Here is a 13,865-nt window from a genome sequence, read left to right on the forward strand (position 1 = left end):
CTTTCCATTTTGTGGAAATTGTATCATCAATGATCGATTTCTTCCTGTAAAAAAAGGATCCCCTTTTTTTTTTTTTTTGGGTCTAATTTTTATTTTTGGGGGTCTAATTTGGAGGCCCTTCTCTTCCGTGGAATTTCGATGTGACTTGGGAAGCTCATGCCTTCTTTTTGTGAATTAATGGAAAGAAGAAAAAAAAAAAAAAAAAGAAATTCAGGGTATGAAAGAGAAGTACCAGAAGCCGTGCTCGACTTTTGTCATATCTGATAAAATTTCCAATCGGACCCCGCACTTGATCTAATTTACGATTCCTACCTTTTTTTTCATTTTTTTCTTTTTCCTTTCCACCCTCCCCCTTACTCCTCTGCCGGCAAAAGCCGAGCATCAGGCAAGGAATCCCTATGCCTGGCCGGTGAGACTCGCCCTCGCCAATTTAGCTAAAGGCCAATTGAACCCCGCCTTCTTGTGGATTTTGCATATTGGACCGAAATAAAGTCAAACTCTATCTTTTTTTTTTTTTATTGCAAAAAAGAAAAAAAGAGAAAGTGATTGAATTGAAATCGAGAAACATAGACAAGGCCATCAATCGATATGATAAAAATAAATATACAAATTACTAATTTCACGTGCCAACTCTTATTTACTATTGGACAAGAAACATAGACAAGGCCATCCATTGACATGATGAAGATAAATAAACAAATTACTTATTTCGCGTACCAACTCTTATACGCTATTATGGTTAACTCTCTGGATCGATCACATGTCCTCGAAACCCCGTGCAAGGTTTTTCCAAGAGCTTAATTCATGGCCCTCCGCGGCACCCCATGAACTTCTTGCAACCACGATCGTAGGGGTTGGACGGAAGAGGAAAACAGTGCGGCTCCCTGCAGTACGCGCCGCCCCTCCTCATGCTGTCGTAGCGGATCATTCTAGCGCCGACGACCGCATCATGCGTCGTGGACGAGAACACCAACAAGGCGATGATCCAAAGGAAAGGAACTAATTTCGACATTGCGATGGCAGCGAATGTAGCCAAAGTGGAATCACCGCAAAGTACAGAATTAAAGAGCTTTTTTGTTCCGGTTAGATGGTTGGACTTGGGGATTTAGCAACGTGCGGAGATGGTTTATATAAGGAGAAGGAATAAGTTAATAACCACCAAAAAAAAAGGGACATTTTCGTCAAACCACCCAGAACAATTTCGTCAGCTGCGCCCAATGACGCGTTGGCTCCCCGAGTTACCTCCTAGAAATAGTTGGATTTTGAGGTGGCAGGCTGGGAAGCTTCCTTCGTTGTATAACAACCAAGTCAAAAGGCACTCTTTAGATTTGATCAATGTCTATAATTTTCTATCTAAAGAAAGCATTGATGAAATCAAATTTTCCTTTGTAGTTTTCTAATAACGACGTTCCTTTTTTGGGGCCCACAATATCTGTTTATCATGATTCTTACGGTCGATGATGGATTGATCTAAATAATGACTTCGACGCTTAACTTGCTCGTGAGTGAAAATGATCAAATATGTAGTGCAAAAAATTATCTTGCTCGAGCAAGCTGGACTGAGGAGGGTTGGCTTTTCTAGATCACGGTATTTTTACCCTTTCAAGTCGATCGAACTAGGGTGTTTTGACGGAATCGCCAAATCCATGATTGCTTGTATAAGAATGGAGCTAGATGGCTAGATAGATACTTTTTGCATCATGTCAATTAACCACTGGGATTCGCCCCAGTGGCCACTCTTCTAACATGGAATGGGGAGGCGAAGGGTTCAAATCCCCACTTTCTCAGGAGGGGATGGGATGGAGACTCGTAAGTTTTAGAAGTAGGTTTCGACTCCCACGTCCTGCAAGAGGCAGGGCAAAAGTTTAAGAGTGAGTGTAGTGTAGGAATAGAGTAGGACTAATAAAAAAAAAAAAATTAAGTCCACTACACTCACGTCAGCAGTTAAGTCACCAAGCAATGCCACTGGGAGTCGAACTTGGCATCTTTCGTAAGAGGCACAAAGCTCAAGCCAACGACGCTACCGCAATGGGTGGTAGTTAACTCCTAAATCTTTTCTAAATGAATACTCCACCTTTATTTTGTAGCCAAATCTAATCCCGTCAAATACACATTCGGATCTTCTTGGTCGAAAGAAATGTATCATTCACATATTAGAATAATACTTTAGAGGTACATAGATAGCTTTCAAGCATAGAAAAAGGGCTTGGTTAATAACCTAGCCGAGTCTTGGTGGGGATTGTGAGCCCTTGCCAGTCCTCAATCCACAAAAAAAGAAGTAAAGAAAAAAAAACCAAAGACAATAAAAAAATTCAATAAAATTACTAAAATATTATTAAAATATCAATGTCAATGTTGAATGTGTCCCATAGGATAGCCGGCTGGCGTCAATGTTGTCAATTTCCAACAAAAATTGGTTAAATGGACTCAATTGACAAAATATAAATATGTTTAGGACTCAATTGATAAAATCAAAATGTCTAAGACTGTATCAGTAAAAAAATATAAATTTTGGACTTTCTAGACAATTTTCCCGATTAGAAATGCTAGGCAGCACAAACAAAAACAAGAATCTCAACTATTTAAATTAGCGAATCCGTATGAGAAATAGTTTAGTTTAGTTGATGGTACCTCCTGTTTCTGCTATTTGGGAAACTAAAGAACAAGTCCAAAAGTGTTGCTTTTTTATTTTCCTTGTAATTTTTTAAAGTGTATCTAAATTTTGGGTTATTGAAAATTCAGGGGGGTTCATTCATTCTTTAGTAAGTTAAGGAAAAGGGATAAAGAAAAGTTAAAATGCAATTCGGGGCACAGAAGAAGTGCCAGAAGTCGTGCTCGAAAGTAATCTGATTAAAATTTCTAATCGGACCTTGCACTTTATCTGATTTACAATTTCTATCCTTTTCTTGCAGCAAAAGATTCAGCATCCCTTGGCCTTCAGTTGAACAGAAGTCCACCTTATGTATAGCAACACGTATATGTACAAGTACATCGACTCGCTCCTCCTATTTCATCTACTTCCTCTCCCTGGTTTGAGGTGGAGGACGGATCTCTTTTCCGAGAAGATCGACTCATTTTCATGTTAAGAAGTCCAAATGGAGCCCTTAGCAAAAGAAGTCGATCCCGTCGGTGTAGAGGTCGACCCTCTATGTTTCAAGCGTCCGAGATTTGCTTGTTGAAATAGAACGGGTCGACCCGTCGGCTCAAAGGTTCAAATTATAGACATAGGGCGTCGGCTCCTTTTGCTTAGGATTCCAATTGAAGTTCTTGAAACAACAAAGTTCCACCCTCCTGCAACACGATCAAGCTCCACTTCTGACCGAGAGTTCGGAGGAGATCTTGAAAAGTAAGTAGTTGTCGACGGATCTTGCTACGTAGAGAGATTGTCCATGGAAATCTCCCTATAAAAAATCTTATAAATGGAGAGAAATTTTGGACCATCTGAGGAATGAACGTGCATTCGTGGGTTGGAGACACAAAAGCTTTCCAGTTCTTAGCCCAAAAGCGAGGAAAAGGTTCCTCCTCCTGCTGTCTAAACCGCCATGACGCGTCCCGCTCGCGCCAGTTGTGTCCATGCATGCGATTTAGTGGAAAAAAAAAACAGCTGGATCTCAAAAGCGGAAAGACAAACGAACGCAGAATATTACATAAGATCCGAACTTTGGTAGTGCTTATTGTTTGTGATTTTTATCCTTGTCAGCGTTGACTGTGCCTAATAGGACGGCCGGCGTTCAAATTAGCGATTTTCTGTCAAAATTGACCCGATGAACTATATCTCATATTTTAGATGATATTTATATGGTCTTCAGAATGTTTAACCAAAGGACAAGTCCTTAAATATAATTGAGATACAGTTTGACTTTAAGAATTCACGTTATGGATACATTAAACAAATAAAATTTGTGTAGACACTTATTTGATATGCATAAGATGGATAGTACTAAATGGCTTTCCAAATGTAAATTTAAGTCAAATCTCTATATATTTCACAACCTTACATTAATCTAATTTCTAAGCAGGACAAACATATATTTCGAATTTTACTTGAATTTTAGCGAACTCGCTCTTGCCCTCCTCTATTTTGAGAAACTACCCTCCAACATTTTGAAAAAAATAGTAACAACTATTGACATGGCAAAAAAAGAGCACGAAAATCAACAGCAATGAAAAAAGGGGAAAATGACTTGAAAAAAATAGTAACAACTATTGACATGGCAAAAAAAGAGCACGAAAATCAACAGCAATGAAAAAAGGGGAAAATGACTTGAAAAAAATAGTAACGACTATTGACATGGCAAAGAAAGAGAAGGAAAATCAACAGCAATGAAAAAAAAGGGGAAACTGACTCGTATTTTACATTTATTATATGATGTCAATTTAGTCTTAACTTTTCTAATTTCCGAAAATCACGAACTTGTCATGGCCAGTCTTTCTATGTGACACATTGCTAGGTTGGGTTTGCCCCTCTCTCTCTCTCTCTCTCTCTCCATTAATCTCCATCTCTCTTACCAACAACGCCATGACTACGGATGATAAAGATGATTCATCCCGTATCGCTTCTTTGTGTCACCGACTCGGAAGACTTTGTGCGGAACAAGAAATGGAAGCCTGGGAAGACATACAAGCCACCAACAACATTAAAGAGTGTCGCCTCATCCTGGTTGGTAATATTTTTACTAACCCCACTATCAATTTACCTGCTTTTCAAGTTGCTATGACGAAGGCTTGGCGTGTTGATCATGTGGATATATCTTCAAGCGATGGTGGCATCTACATAATCAAATTTCGCACTGAAACAGAAAAACGAAGAGCATTAGATGGAACCCCCTGGCTGTTCTCTGGTCATCTAGTTAATTTACGACCCTGGAAACCAAATACCCCGGTACATTGTTATGATTTTTCCACTTGTTCATTCTGGGTTCATGTCATAGGTTTACCTTTGGAATGGAACACCCCACAACTTTTAAGCCGCGCAGTACAGCAACTGGGTAGTGTGAAGGAAGTCAAACATGATACATCTGGGAGAATTCGTGTCGAGATTGACCTGCAACAACCATTAAAATCAGGGAAGCTTATTAGTATTGATGGAAAACCCCTTTGGCTTGATTTTCGATATGAGCGACTATCCCATTATTGTTACTCATGTGGGAAATTAGGACATTATGCAACATCATGTAAGGACTTCCCTTATGAGGAATCTCAATTTGAGGGCCGTGAATCCATGGTGTATGGCCCTTGGTTACGAGCGAGCTTAAACAGCACTGGCCCCTATTGGGAAGCCTTTTACAATCCTCTATCACATGGAGAACCAATGGAAGAAACCATACACGAAACTCCTCCCACTATCCACCCCCCCTCTTTTAGCTTTACCTCCAACAGATTCCGCTCTGCGATCCCCACCCCTTCCCATTTGTTATCCCACCCGCAACCGCTGTGATGAACCCAGAACCACTTGACTTGGTCCCCTGCAGATGCAAAGTTGAAGGGTACTCAAACTTCATCCCTCGGCTTTATACATCGAAAAAACATACATCTCCTAGACCACGGCTAGGAATCGGATCTAGTAAGAAACCTAAGCGATACTCCCTTATGAGATCCGATCAAATCCTATACCTGAGTTGGATGAATCCACTTTACTAGACACCCTTGTTATTGAGGTTGATGACCACTCTTCTCGGGCTTTGGCGGCTGGCCCTAAACAGCCCCCACAGTCAAAATGAAAATGTTAAGTTGGAATTGTCGGGGTTGGGCACTCCCGACAATTCAAGCCTTACTGAGCTTTGATAGCCTCGAAAGGCCCGACCTTATGTTCTTAATGGAAACGAAAAATAAAGCTTCGGTATTGCGGCACTTACGGCGTCGCTTTACTTTCTCCCACTCCTTTTTGAGGAATCTGAAGGCTTATACGGAGGTCTTGCGGTATTTTGGAATGACTTTGTTTGACATTACGGTTCTTTCTTCGGGTCGTATTATGTACATATGTTAGTTTTGGATACTCAGACATCAATCTCCATGCAAGTTACCTGTCTTCATGCTCCTGCTTCCTTTCTTCCTAGGCAGGATTTCTGGAATACAATCCGAATAATTCATGAATCCACTAACTTACCCTAGTTATGTATCGGGGATTTCAACGACTTCCAATACCCCAGGAGAAGATGGGACGAACACCAGCTAATTATCACGAGAATGTCATCATTTCGGCGGTTACTTGATGATTGTGTTTTAATAGAGCTGGATAGTAAAGGTTGTGAGTTCATCTGGTCTAACAATCGGGATGGGGATGAGTTAGTGAAGGAGAAGCTCGACCACGCCTTCTGTTCTTCGGACTGGACTTTTCTATATCCATCAACCACGGTGTTTGCTTTACCATCGATTGGCTCGGATCACTCCCCGCTTGTGTTGCATACCCATTATCTGCCTGTTAAGCCACAAAAGAGATTTCACTATGAAGCTTACTGGAGTCAACATACAGAATGTACTGAAATAGTTCAGGCAGTATGGGAGAGAAACCACTCTTCCTTACCTTCTAAATTGCAAGCAGTATCTCACAAGTTAACTAGCTGGAGTCGCTCTCGCTTCAGTAATGCCAGGCAATAGATTCAGCAACTAAAGCAACAGCTTAAGACCATTACAAATCAAAAGTCCTATCGAAGTGGAGATAAAGAGTTAGCCACTACAATCCGTACTGAAATTCACCAACTCTGGAATCAGGAAGAACAATTCTGGGCGCTGCGTTCAAGACTTAACTGGTTAGCATGGGGAGACAAGAACTCAAAATTTTTTCACGCTTGCACTGTGCAAAGGAGACAGAGAAATAGAATTTGCTTACTTAAGGATGAAGACCGGAAGCGGCATAGAGAGCCCGATCGGCTTAAAACAATGACCTTTGGGTTTTTTTATTCAACTTTACCACTCTGTGGGTCCCAGGGATTTTCTTCCATTCCTCTACAAATGTCCAACAATAGTTACTTCACAAATGAATACTCATCTTATGAGTACAGTAACAGAAGAGGAGGTCTCCAATGCTACCTTTCAATTGGGTCCTTCAAAGGCCCCTGGTCCAGACGGCCTCAATGGTCTCTTTTACCGGCATCACTGGAACATCATCAAAAGACAAATAGTCAAGACTATGCAAGACTTTTTCCAATCTGGTCATATGCCTCCTCACTTAAACCGAACGATACTAACCTTGGTCCCCAAAGTTCATCGCCCTGAAAGCATTGACCAGTATTGTCCTATTAGTCTCTGTAACTTTGCATACAAGATTATTGCAAAAGTCATGGCAAACAGATTGAAATGTTGGCTCCCGGTCGATTAATCCAGAACAAGCGGCTTTTGTTAGTGGCCGATGATTCAAGATAACATTATGATGGTTCGGGAAGTACTCCACCGTTTAAAGTTAGATCTAAAACAAAACAATTCAATCTTATTCTCAAGACAGACATGCAGAAAGCCTATGATCGTGTGGAGTGGGACTTCCTCGCAGCATATTTAACACAGTTGGGCTTCACAAATCAATGGGTAAAGATGGTTATGGCATGCATCACAACGGTTTCCTATAGTATTCGCTTCAATGGAGAACAACTACCGTATTTTACACCTACTAGAGGAATCCGCCAAGGAGACCCCCTCTCCCCCTAAATTTTTATATTAATGGCTAATGCTTTATCAACAGTTATCAAGCAAGCAATCAATATGGGTCATTTACAGGGGATCCAATTTAACAGAACCTGCCCTAAGCTTTCCCATTTACTTTTTGCTGATGATGCGGTGTTCTTTCTCAAAGCTTCACTCTCTCGAATGCCAAAATCTCACTCATCTATTGCATCGATCTTGCCATGCCACTTTGGTCAACTTCTTAACGGGAATAAGTCGCCATCTTTTTCAGCCGAATTGTCCTTTAACATTACAGGAGACTTTACAAGGAGAACTTCGAATACTGTGGTGCGAAGATTCGGCAAGTACACAGGCATCCCTTCGATTGGGGGCGTTCAAAACGTGAGATGTTCTCTGGATTTTGGCAAAAACGAATGCAAAATTAACTGGTTGGAAGGAAAAGTTTTTATCTAAAGGGGGTAAGGAGATTTTACTTAAGGCAGTCATACAGGCCTTACCTCAATATGCGATGTCCCTTTTCTGCTCCCTTGTCTCTCTGCAGATTAATGGAAAGCAAGATATCACGTTTCTGGTGGAGTAAACAGCAACATGAGTCGGGCATACACTGGATGAAATGGTCAGTGGTAAAGCAATCGAAAACGGATGGGGGAATGGGATTCAGAGATCTAACTACTTTTAATATTGTGATGATCGGAAAACAAGCGTGGCGTTTTCTTCAGCAACCACATGCACTTTGGACTCAGTTGTTTAAAGGTCTATATTTTAAACATTCTTCTTTTCAAAATGCCACTTCAGGCTCTAGACCTTCTTGGGGGTGGAAAAGCATATTAAAGGGTAGGGATGCTATCCTTCCTAAAACTCGATGGCTGGTGAAAGATGGATCCAACATCAACATCGAAACGAGACTATTGGCTATCTATTGGTAAATTAGGAGGCTGTGCAGCTGCAGGGGAACCTATCAAAGTAGCTGATATTTTAGACTCTTCGTCGGCAACTTGGAAACCGGAGATTATTTCAAACTATTTCAATGACTAGGTTAGTGAAGCTATCCAAAACACTCCTATCAATTCATCACTCAACTCGAGATCAATTAGTATGGACAGCCACATCATCAGGAGCTTTTACAGTTAAGAGCTGCTATCACTACTTACTTTCAACACACCGAAACTTACCCGTAATGGCCTCATCTTCTTATCGGCCTCCTCATCAATTGTGGAAAAGAATCGGCATATGAACACACGGCTCCTAAAATCCGAGTCTTTCGTGGTTGGCCTGCAAAAATGCCATAGCAACAAAAGAAAACCTATACATCAGACATCTATCTCCCAATCCCTAGTGCACTCTTTGTGCACACAAAACCCCAGAAACCGTTGAACATATATTTTTCTATTGTAACTGGACTCGCAGCATATGGTCAAACGCCCAGATCAGAATACCTGTCTCTCTTACCTCGGTAAAAGATTGGATGTCGGTTGGCTACTCGCGCCACTCATCCTCACTCCCCCCCGACCTTTGAAGTCATTGCTAACCTGTTGTGGGAGATCTGGTGCCATCGCAACAATGCCATCTTCCGGCAGAAAGTTCCGAATCCCATCCAGGCGGTGGATATTGCAATAACCCAGTGTAGAATCTTCAACAGTCTTCAATCCCCAAAAACTAGGGTTCCAAAATCACAAGTTAGCATGGATCACCGATGGAAACCACCATATACAGGCATAATCAAATGCAACATAGATGGGGCTTTCGTATCAGGCAATCGTCACGGAGCTATTGCTTGTATTTACCGAAATAGTAAAGGTGAACTCACCGATATGTTTACCAATACTGTACCCGCGAAGTCGGCGTTCCAAGCAGAGATCTTCGCCATGATTAGGGCTCTTCAGCATCTCATCAAGTAGGGACTGCACCTCCATCGTGTAGCGGTTGAATCCGATTGCCTCATACTGCTGGAGGTCCTTCAACAGAAGCGGCCGCAGCCCTGGGAAGAACGACACCTTTTCGCCACTCTCCACGATCTCCTCTCCCAGTGCCCTAATGTATCGCTCAATCATGCTAGTCGAGAGGCTAACCTAGCTGCGGATTGGGCCGCCAAAGCCCATAGGGCCCAAGGCTTATCCAGTAATTGGATCGTTTTCCCTCCCCTCCATTCCCGAATATTGTACTCGGTGATGCTCTTCTAGCTGGTTGTATTTCTCCTTTCATCTAATATATCAGTTATTTCGTCCAAAAAAAAAAAAAAACTCCTTTCAAATGTGGATTGCTCTGATCCATTTGAGATCCGAGGCCACATTGTACCGAGATAAGAGCGTGCGATCGATTCGACTAGTGCCCTCGATCTTGAATCTGCCAAAGTGGTTGAAGCCAAATCCAACGCCTCAGAAGTTAACTTGCTAGTTGTCATCAATCTCTGTCAACAATTCTGCTTATCGAACTTCTCACATTTCTTTCAATTTCATGAAATTTTATCGTCAATATTCAATTTTTTCTCTGTAAAAAATTCCTTTTTGTTTGTGTATTTAGAGAAGGGAGAGAAGAGGAAAAGGGCATAGGATTTAGCCTTTTTTAGAGGCCCTTCTCTTACATCAAATTTGCATTTATGTTCGGGTCACCTTCCGATCGGTGGCTATAATCATTCGAAATCCATCTATTCCATTCTTTCTATTTTGCAAGGTCGACCCAATTCCCTTAAAAAACACTAATTTTTTAGCGGTTTTAATTTTGGACCGAACTTTTTTCAATGAAGCGACGGACAAAAATAAGAATTTGTAACCACCGGCCGTAGTGGCTCTGCTGGGTAGGCTTCAGTGACCCTTTGTGTAGGAGGGGAGAGGTTCGAAGCCCTTGTAACACGGGGGGGCTGACAAGAGATGCTAGGTGTATTAAGAGTGACGCGGTGGTGGTGAGTCCTGCACTAGCGTCACTAGGGGGTTTACGACGTGGCTACCGGCTGTAAGCTGGTTCCTCTTGTCCACAAAAAAAAAAAAAAAAAATTCTGTATCTAAATTAGTGAATGCATGCTAGGAATAATTTAATTTAGTAGACAAATGCCTCCTATTTTTGCTATGTTAGGGACTAAATTGCTGAGATCATATGAAAGTTTAATGACCAAGTCCAAGAGATCTATTTTTCCTTTTTCCTTTTAAGAAGTGATTGTCAAAACTAGGTGTTGACACCTAAATTTTGACTACTCATTTAGTGATAAATTGCATAGAAAATTAGGGATCCATATTTAGCCCCTAAACAAAATTAACATAATATAGTTCTTAGTAGCATTCATCATATAGTGTAATTAATTCATTGCGTTGGATCAGCGATAGTAAACAAACTTGAATTGACCACGTGGATCAGGCCGACATATCAATCAATATTCGGCCTACACTAAGGAGGGAGGCCGAAATTCTTAAGCCCTAAAAACCAGAGAAATTGAATGTTAATTGAGTTGGGATTGGCCCATAATAATTAAAGGCCTTGAGTGTAATTAGAATAAATCCTGAATTGATCAAGCCTATCATTAATTAAACCTGCAACATGCAAAATTCGGCTCAGCCCATCCACACCTGGGGCTGGCCAAAATTCACGATAGGGGAGGCTTTGATTGGCCTATCTTTGTCTGTGTGATTAGAGAAGGGAGAGAAGAGGAAAAGGGTATAGGATTTAGCCTTTTTTAGAGGCCCTTTTCTTACATCGATTTAGCATTCTTGTGCAGGTGACCTTCCAAGCAGAGCTGCTTCAAATTTCCCAGCAGTTTTGTGTCTATCGGTGGCTATAATCACTCGAAATCTAATTATTATTATTTTTTCCGTTCTTTTCGAAGTTGTCGAGCTTGACCAATTATCTTTAAAAGCACTAATTTTTGTGTGGTTTCAATTCTGCACCAAACTTTCTTTTCTGAAGAGGTGGATGAAAACAAGAATCTCAGCTATACAAATCAGTGAATTCATGCAAGGGTAGTGTTATTGAGTTGACGAATGCCTCCTATTACTGCTATTTTTGGGAACTAAATTGCTGAAATCATATGAAAGTTTAAAGATTTTATCTTTAAAAAGTGTTTTTAAATACTGGGTTAGTGAAATTGCCAAGATTAGGAATTTGGGAAGCTGATTCACTCTTTTGTAAAAAGGAAAAGGTGAAAAAAGTGAAAATGAAATTCAAGGTATAAAAGGAGTACCGGAAGCTATACTCCACTTGTCATTGGACTAACATTATGACCAGAAAAAGGAAAATAATCCGATTAAAATTCCCAAACAAGATCCTGCATTTGATGTAATTTACATATCCTTCCCTTCTCTTTTAGCAGTACATTGCATTATGCATGGCCACAGACTATCCTGATGAATATATACATTTACAAAAACATGTCTCTCTCTTCTCCTTCCTCTCTCTCCCTCGTTCAAGTGGGGACTGATGCGTTTCTGAGAAGATCGACTCGTTTTTGCGTCAAGAACTCCAAATGGAGCCCTTAGCAGAAGAGGTTGATCTCGTCGTTGTCGAGGTCGACTCACTATGCTTCAAGGGTCCGAGATTGGCTTCTTGAAATAGAACAGGTCGACCCATCGGCACGAAGGTTCAAATTACAGACATAGGGTGTCGACTCCTTTTTCTTAGGATTCCAATTGAAGTTCTTGAAACAACAAAGGTCCACCCTCCTGCAACCCGATCAAGCTCCACTTCTAATCCGGAGGAGATCTTGAGAAGTAAGGAGTGACGAAAAATCTCACCCTATAAACAATTATATAAATGGAGAGAAACTTCGAACATCTGACGAAGCAAGCCTTGACTTATCCTGCGACTCAAACTAGAGATGCAAGCTGGTATCGTGGCCGTCGAAGACCGCGGTTAAATTCCCAGTCATTCTCGACCTAGCCTTCCTCGCGAAATCCTCACGGCAGAAACAATCCTTTACTCTAGAGACCTTGAATCCGATGAGATGTTTTGTAATCTGTCTGTCCTGAGGTTTGGCCATGCTGCTGGCTTCTGAAACCCTGTTAGTGGTTCGCTTGTAGGAGCTGAACCATTTGTTTTGCATGTAGCTATTCTTCCTCCATGGAGGCACAAGCAAGTCCCTCTTCTTTAAGGACTGCCTTATCGCTGTGCTCATTATCCTCACCACTTGCTTCAACTCCTCGGGCCGACCGACAAATATAGCCGGAAATATTTTGAGCAATGAAGTGATGCGATCTGTCGGGCGAGCAATTTCAAATTGTCCTGCTAAGGAGACCTCAGCGATGTAGCGAGTATCATTCACATTAACGTCGATGTATTGGTAATCTCCGGCCAGTAATCGGCTGGTCTTCTCCCATCTAGATTTGCAGAGACCTGGTGTACATCGATTTAGGAATTAGACACCAACATTAAACAATGTCCTATGGTGGATATATTTTTGAATGAAGTTCAAAATAAGGTCATTAGATCCATGGAGTATAGCCACTCCAACATTATTACTCAACTAGTTCTGATTGATAAAGCAATGGAGCTGATCAAATCAAGTACAAGAAAACATAATTAATTTGTTTAAGAAATATACTAACCGGCGTCAAAGCCTCTGTCGCGAAGACGAGCCATCAATCGTCGCTTAAAATCATGCGACGACATATTCACTCGACCCCTCCCGATGAACTCGCAAGCGAGCTCAACTTCAGCTCCAATCTTCACCTTCACTTCGTCACCATTGTAATCCCTCACGAAAATATCCTCCAACGTCTCCCTCGTCGATGACTCATCAGAATCGGACCAGCAATCATCGAAGTCGTTGCCCTCACACTCCTCCTTGCTCAGCTTCTCATCATCATTGTCCTCTTCGGCTTCAACCCTTCCTTCCTTCTCCATGAACGACGTCACGAGATCAGAGAGATCGGGAAAGCTCTCCGACGACACCGAATGCTCGCTCCCGCTGCTCTCGCAGAGCCGAGCCGCTTCGTCGAACGCCATGGCTACCCTCTTGAACTTGATGGGCAATACCTTGGCCATATCTTGAAATGAAGATGAGATTGGCCTCGCTGCCGATGTCGCTTCACTTTTAGGTTAAATGGAGAAGAAAAGACAAATTAACGAGGGTTCTATGAATGAGAAATGAAGAGATGTATGTAGCCGTGATTGAGGTGAGATTCAGACGCATGTGCTCATGTTCATGTCCACGTACATTCGTTCTATCAACGAATATTCGGTAGAAATGTCCTTCAGTAAATCAATGAGCTCGAGCTCGTACTCGTGGCGTGCTCTCACTGGTCAACGATTCCGATCAACGAATA

The 13,865-nt window shown here is 41.6% G+C and overlaps 1 protein-coding gene and 1 non-coding gene across 2 annotated transcripts; one reads left to right on the forward strand and one right to left on the reverse strand.

Annotated features, from left to right (window-relative positions):
* Window positions 1-9,969: 9,969 nt before the first annotated feature.
* LOC120293053 lies at window positions 9,970-10,060 on the forward strand. The gene has a single exon (XR_005550712.1). It is a non-coding gene; the product is annotated as a small nucleolar RNA snoR109 (small nucleolar RNA).
* Window positions 10,061-11,903: 1,843 nt separating this feature from the next.
* On the reverse strand, window positions 11,904-13,629 carry LOC104442943. The gene is made up of 2 exons (XM_039311050.1): window positions 13,146-13,629; window positions 11,904-12,933 (listed from the first exon to the last, which is right to left on the reverse strand). Exons 1-2 carry the CDS (start codon window positions 13,582-13,584, stop codon window positions 12,413-12,415), a joined length of 960 nt encoding a protein of 319 aa, XP_039166984.1. The 5' UTR covers window positions 13,585-13,629; the 3' UTR covers window positions 11,904-12,412.
* Between the last annotated feature and the right edge of the window lie 236 nt (window positions 13,630-13,865).

Source organism: Eucalyptus grandis, chromosome 4 (assembly GCF_016545825.1).
Source record: "Eucalyptus grandis isolate ANBG69807.140 chromosome 4, ASM1654582v1, whole genome shotgun sequence".
NCBI lineage: Eukaryota > Viridiplantae > Streptophyta > Magnoliopsida > Myrtales > Myrtaceae > Eucalyptus > Eucalyptus grandis.

Excerpts from the sequence above, each read along its gene's own strand:
- LOC104442943 (XM_039311050.1), bottom strand. The coding sequence starts at position 13,584 with ATGGCCAAGGTATTGCCCATCAAGTTCAAGAGGGTAGCCATGGCGTTC. Across the intron at positions 12,934-13,145 it reads CGACAGAGGCTTTGACGCCG|GTCTCTGCAAATCTAGATGG; the intron begins GTTAGTATATTT and ends GATGTACACCAG.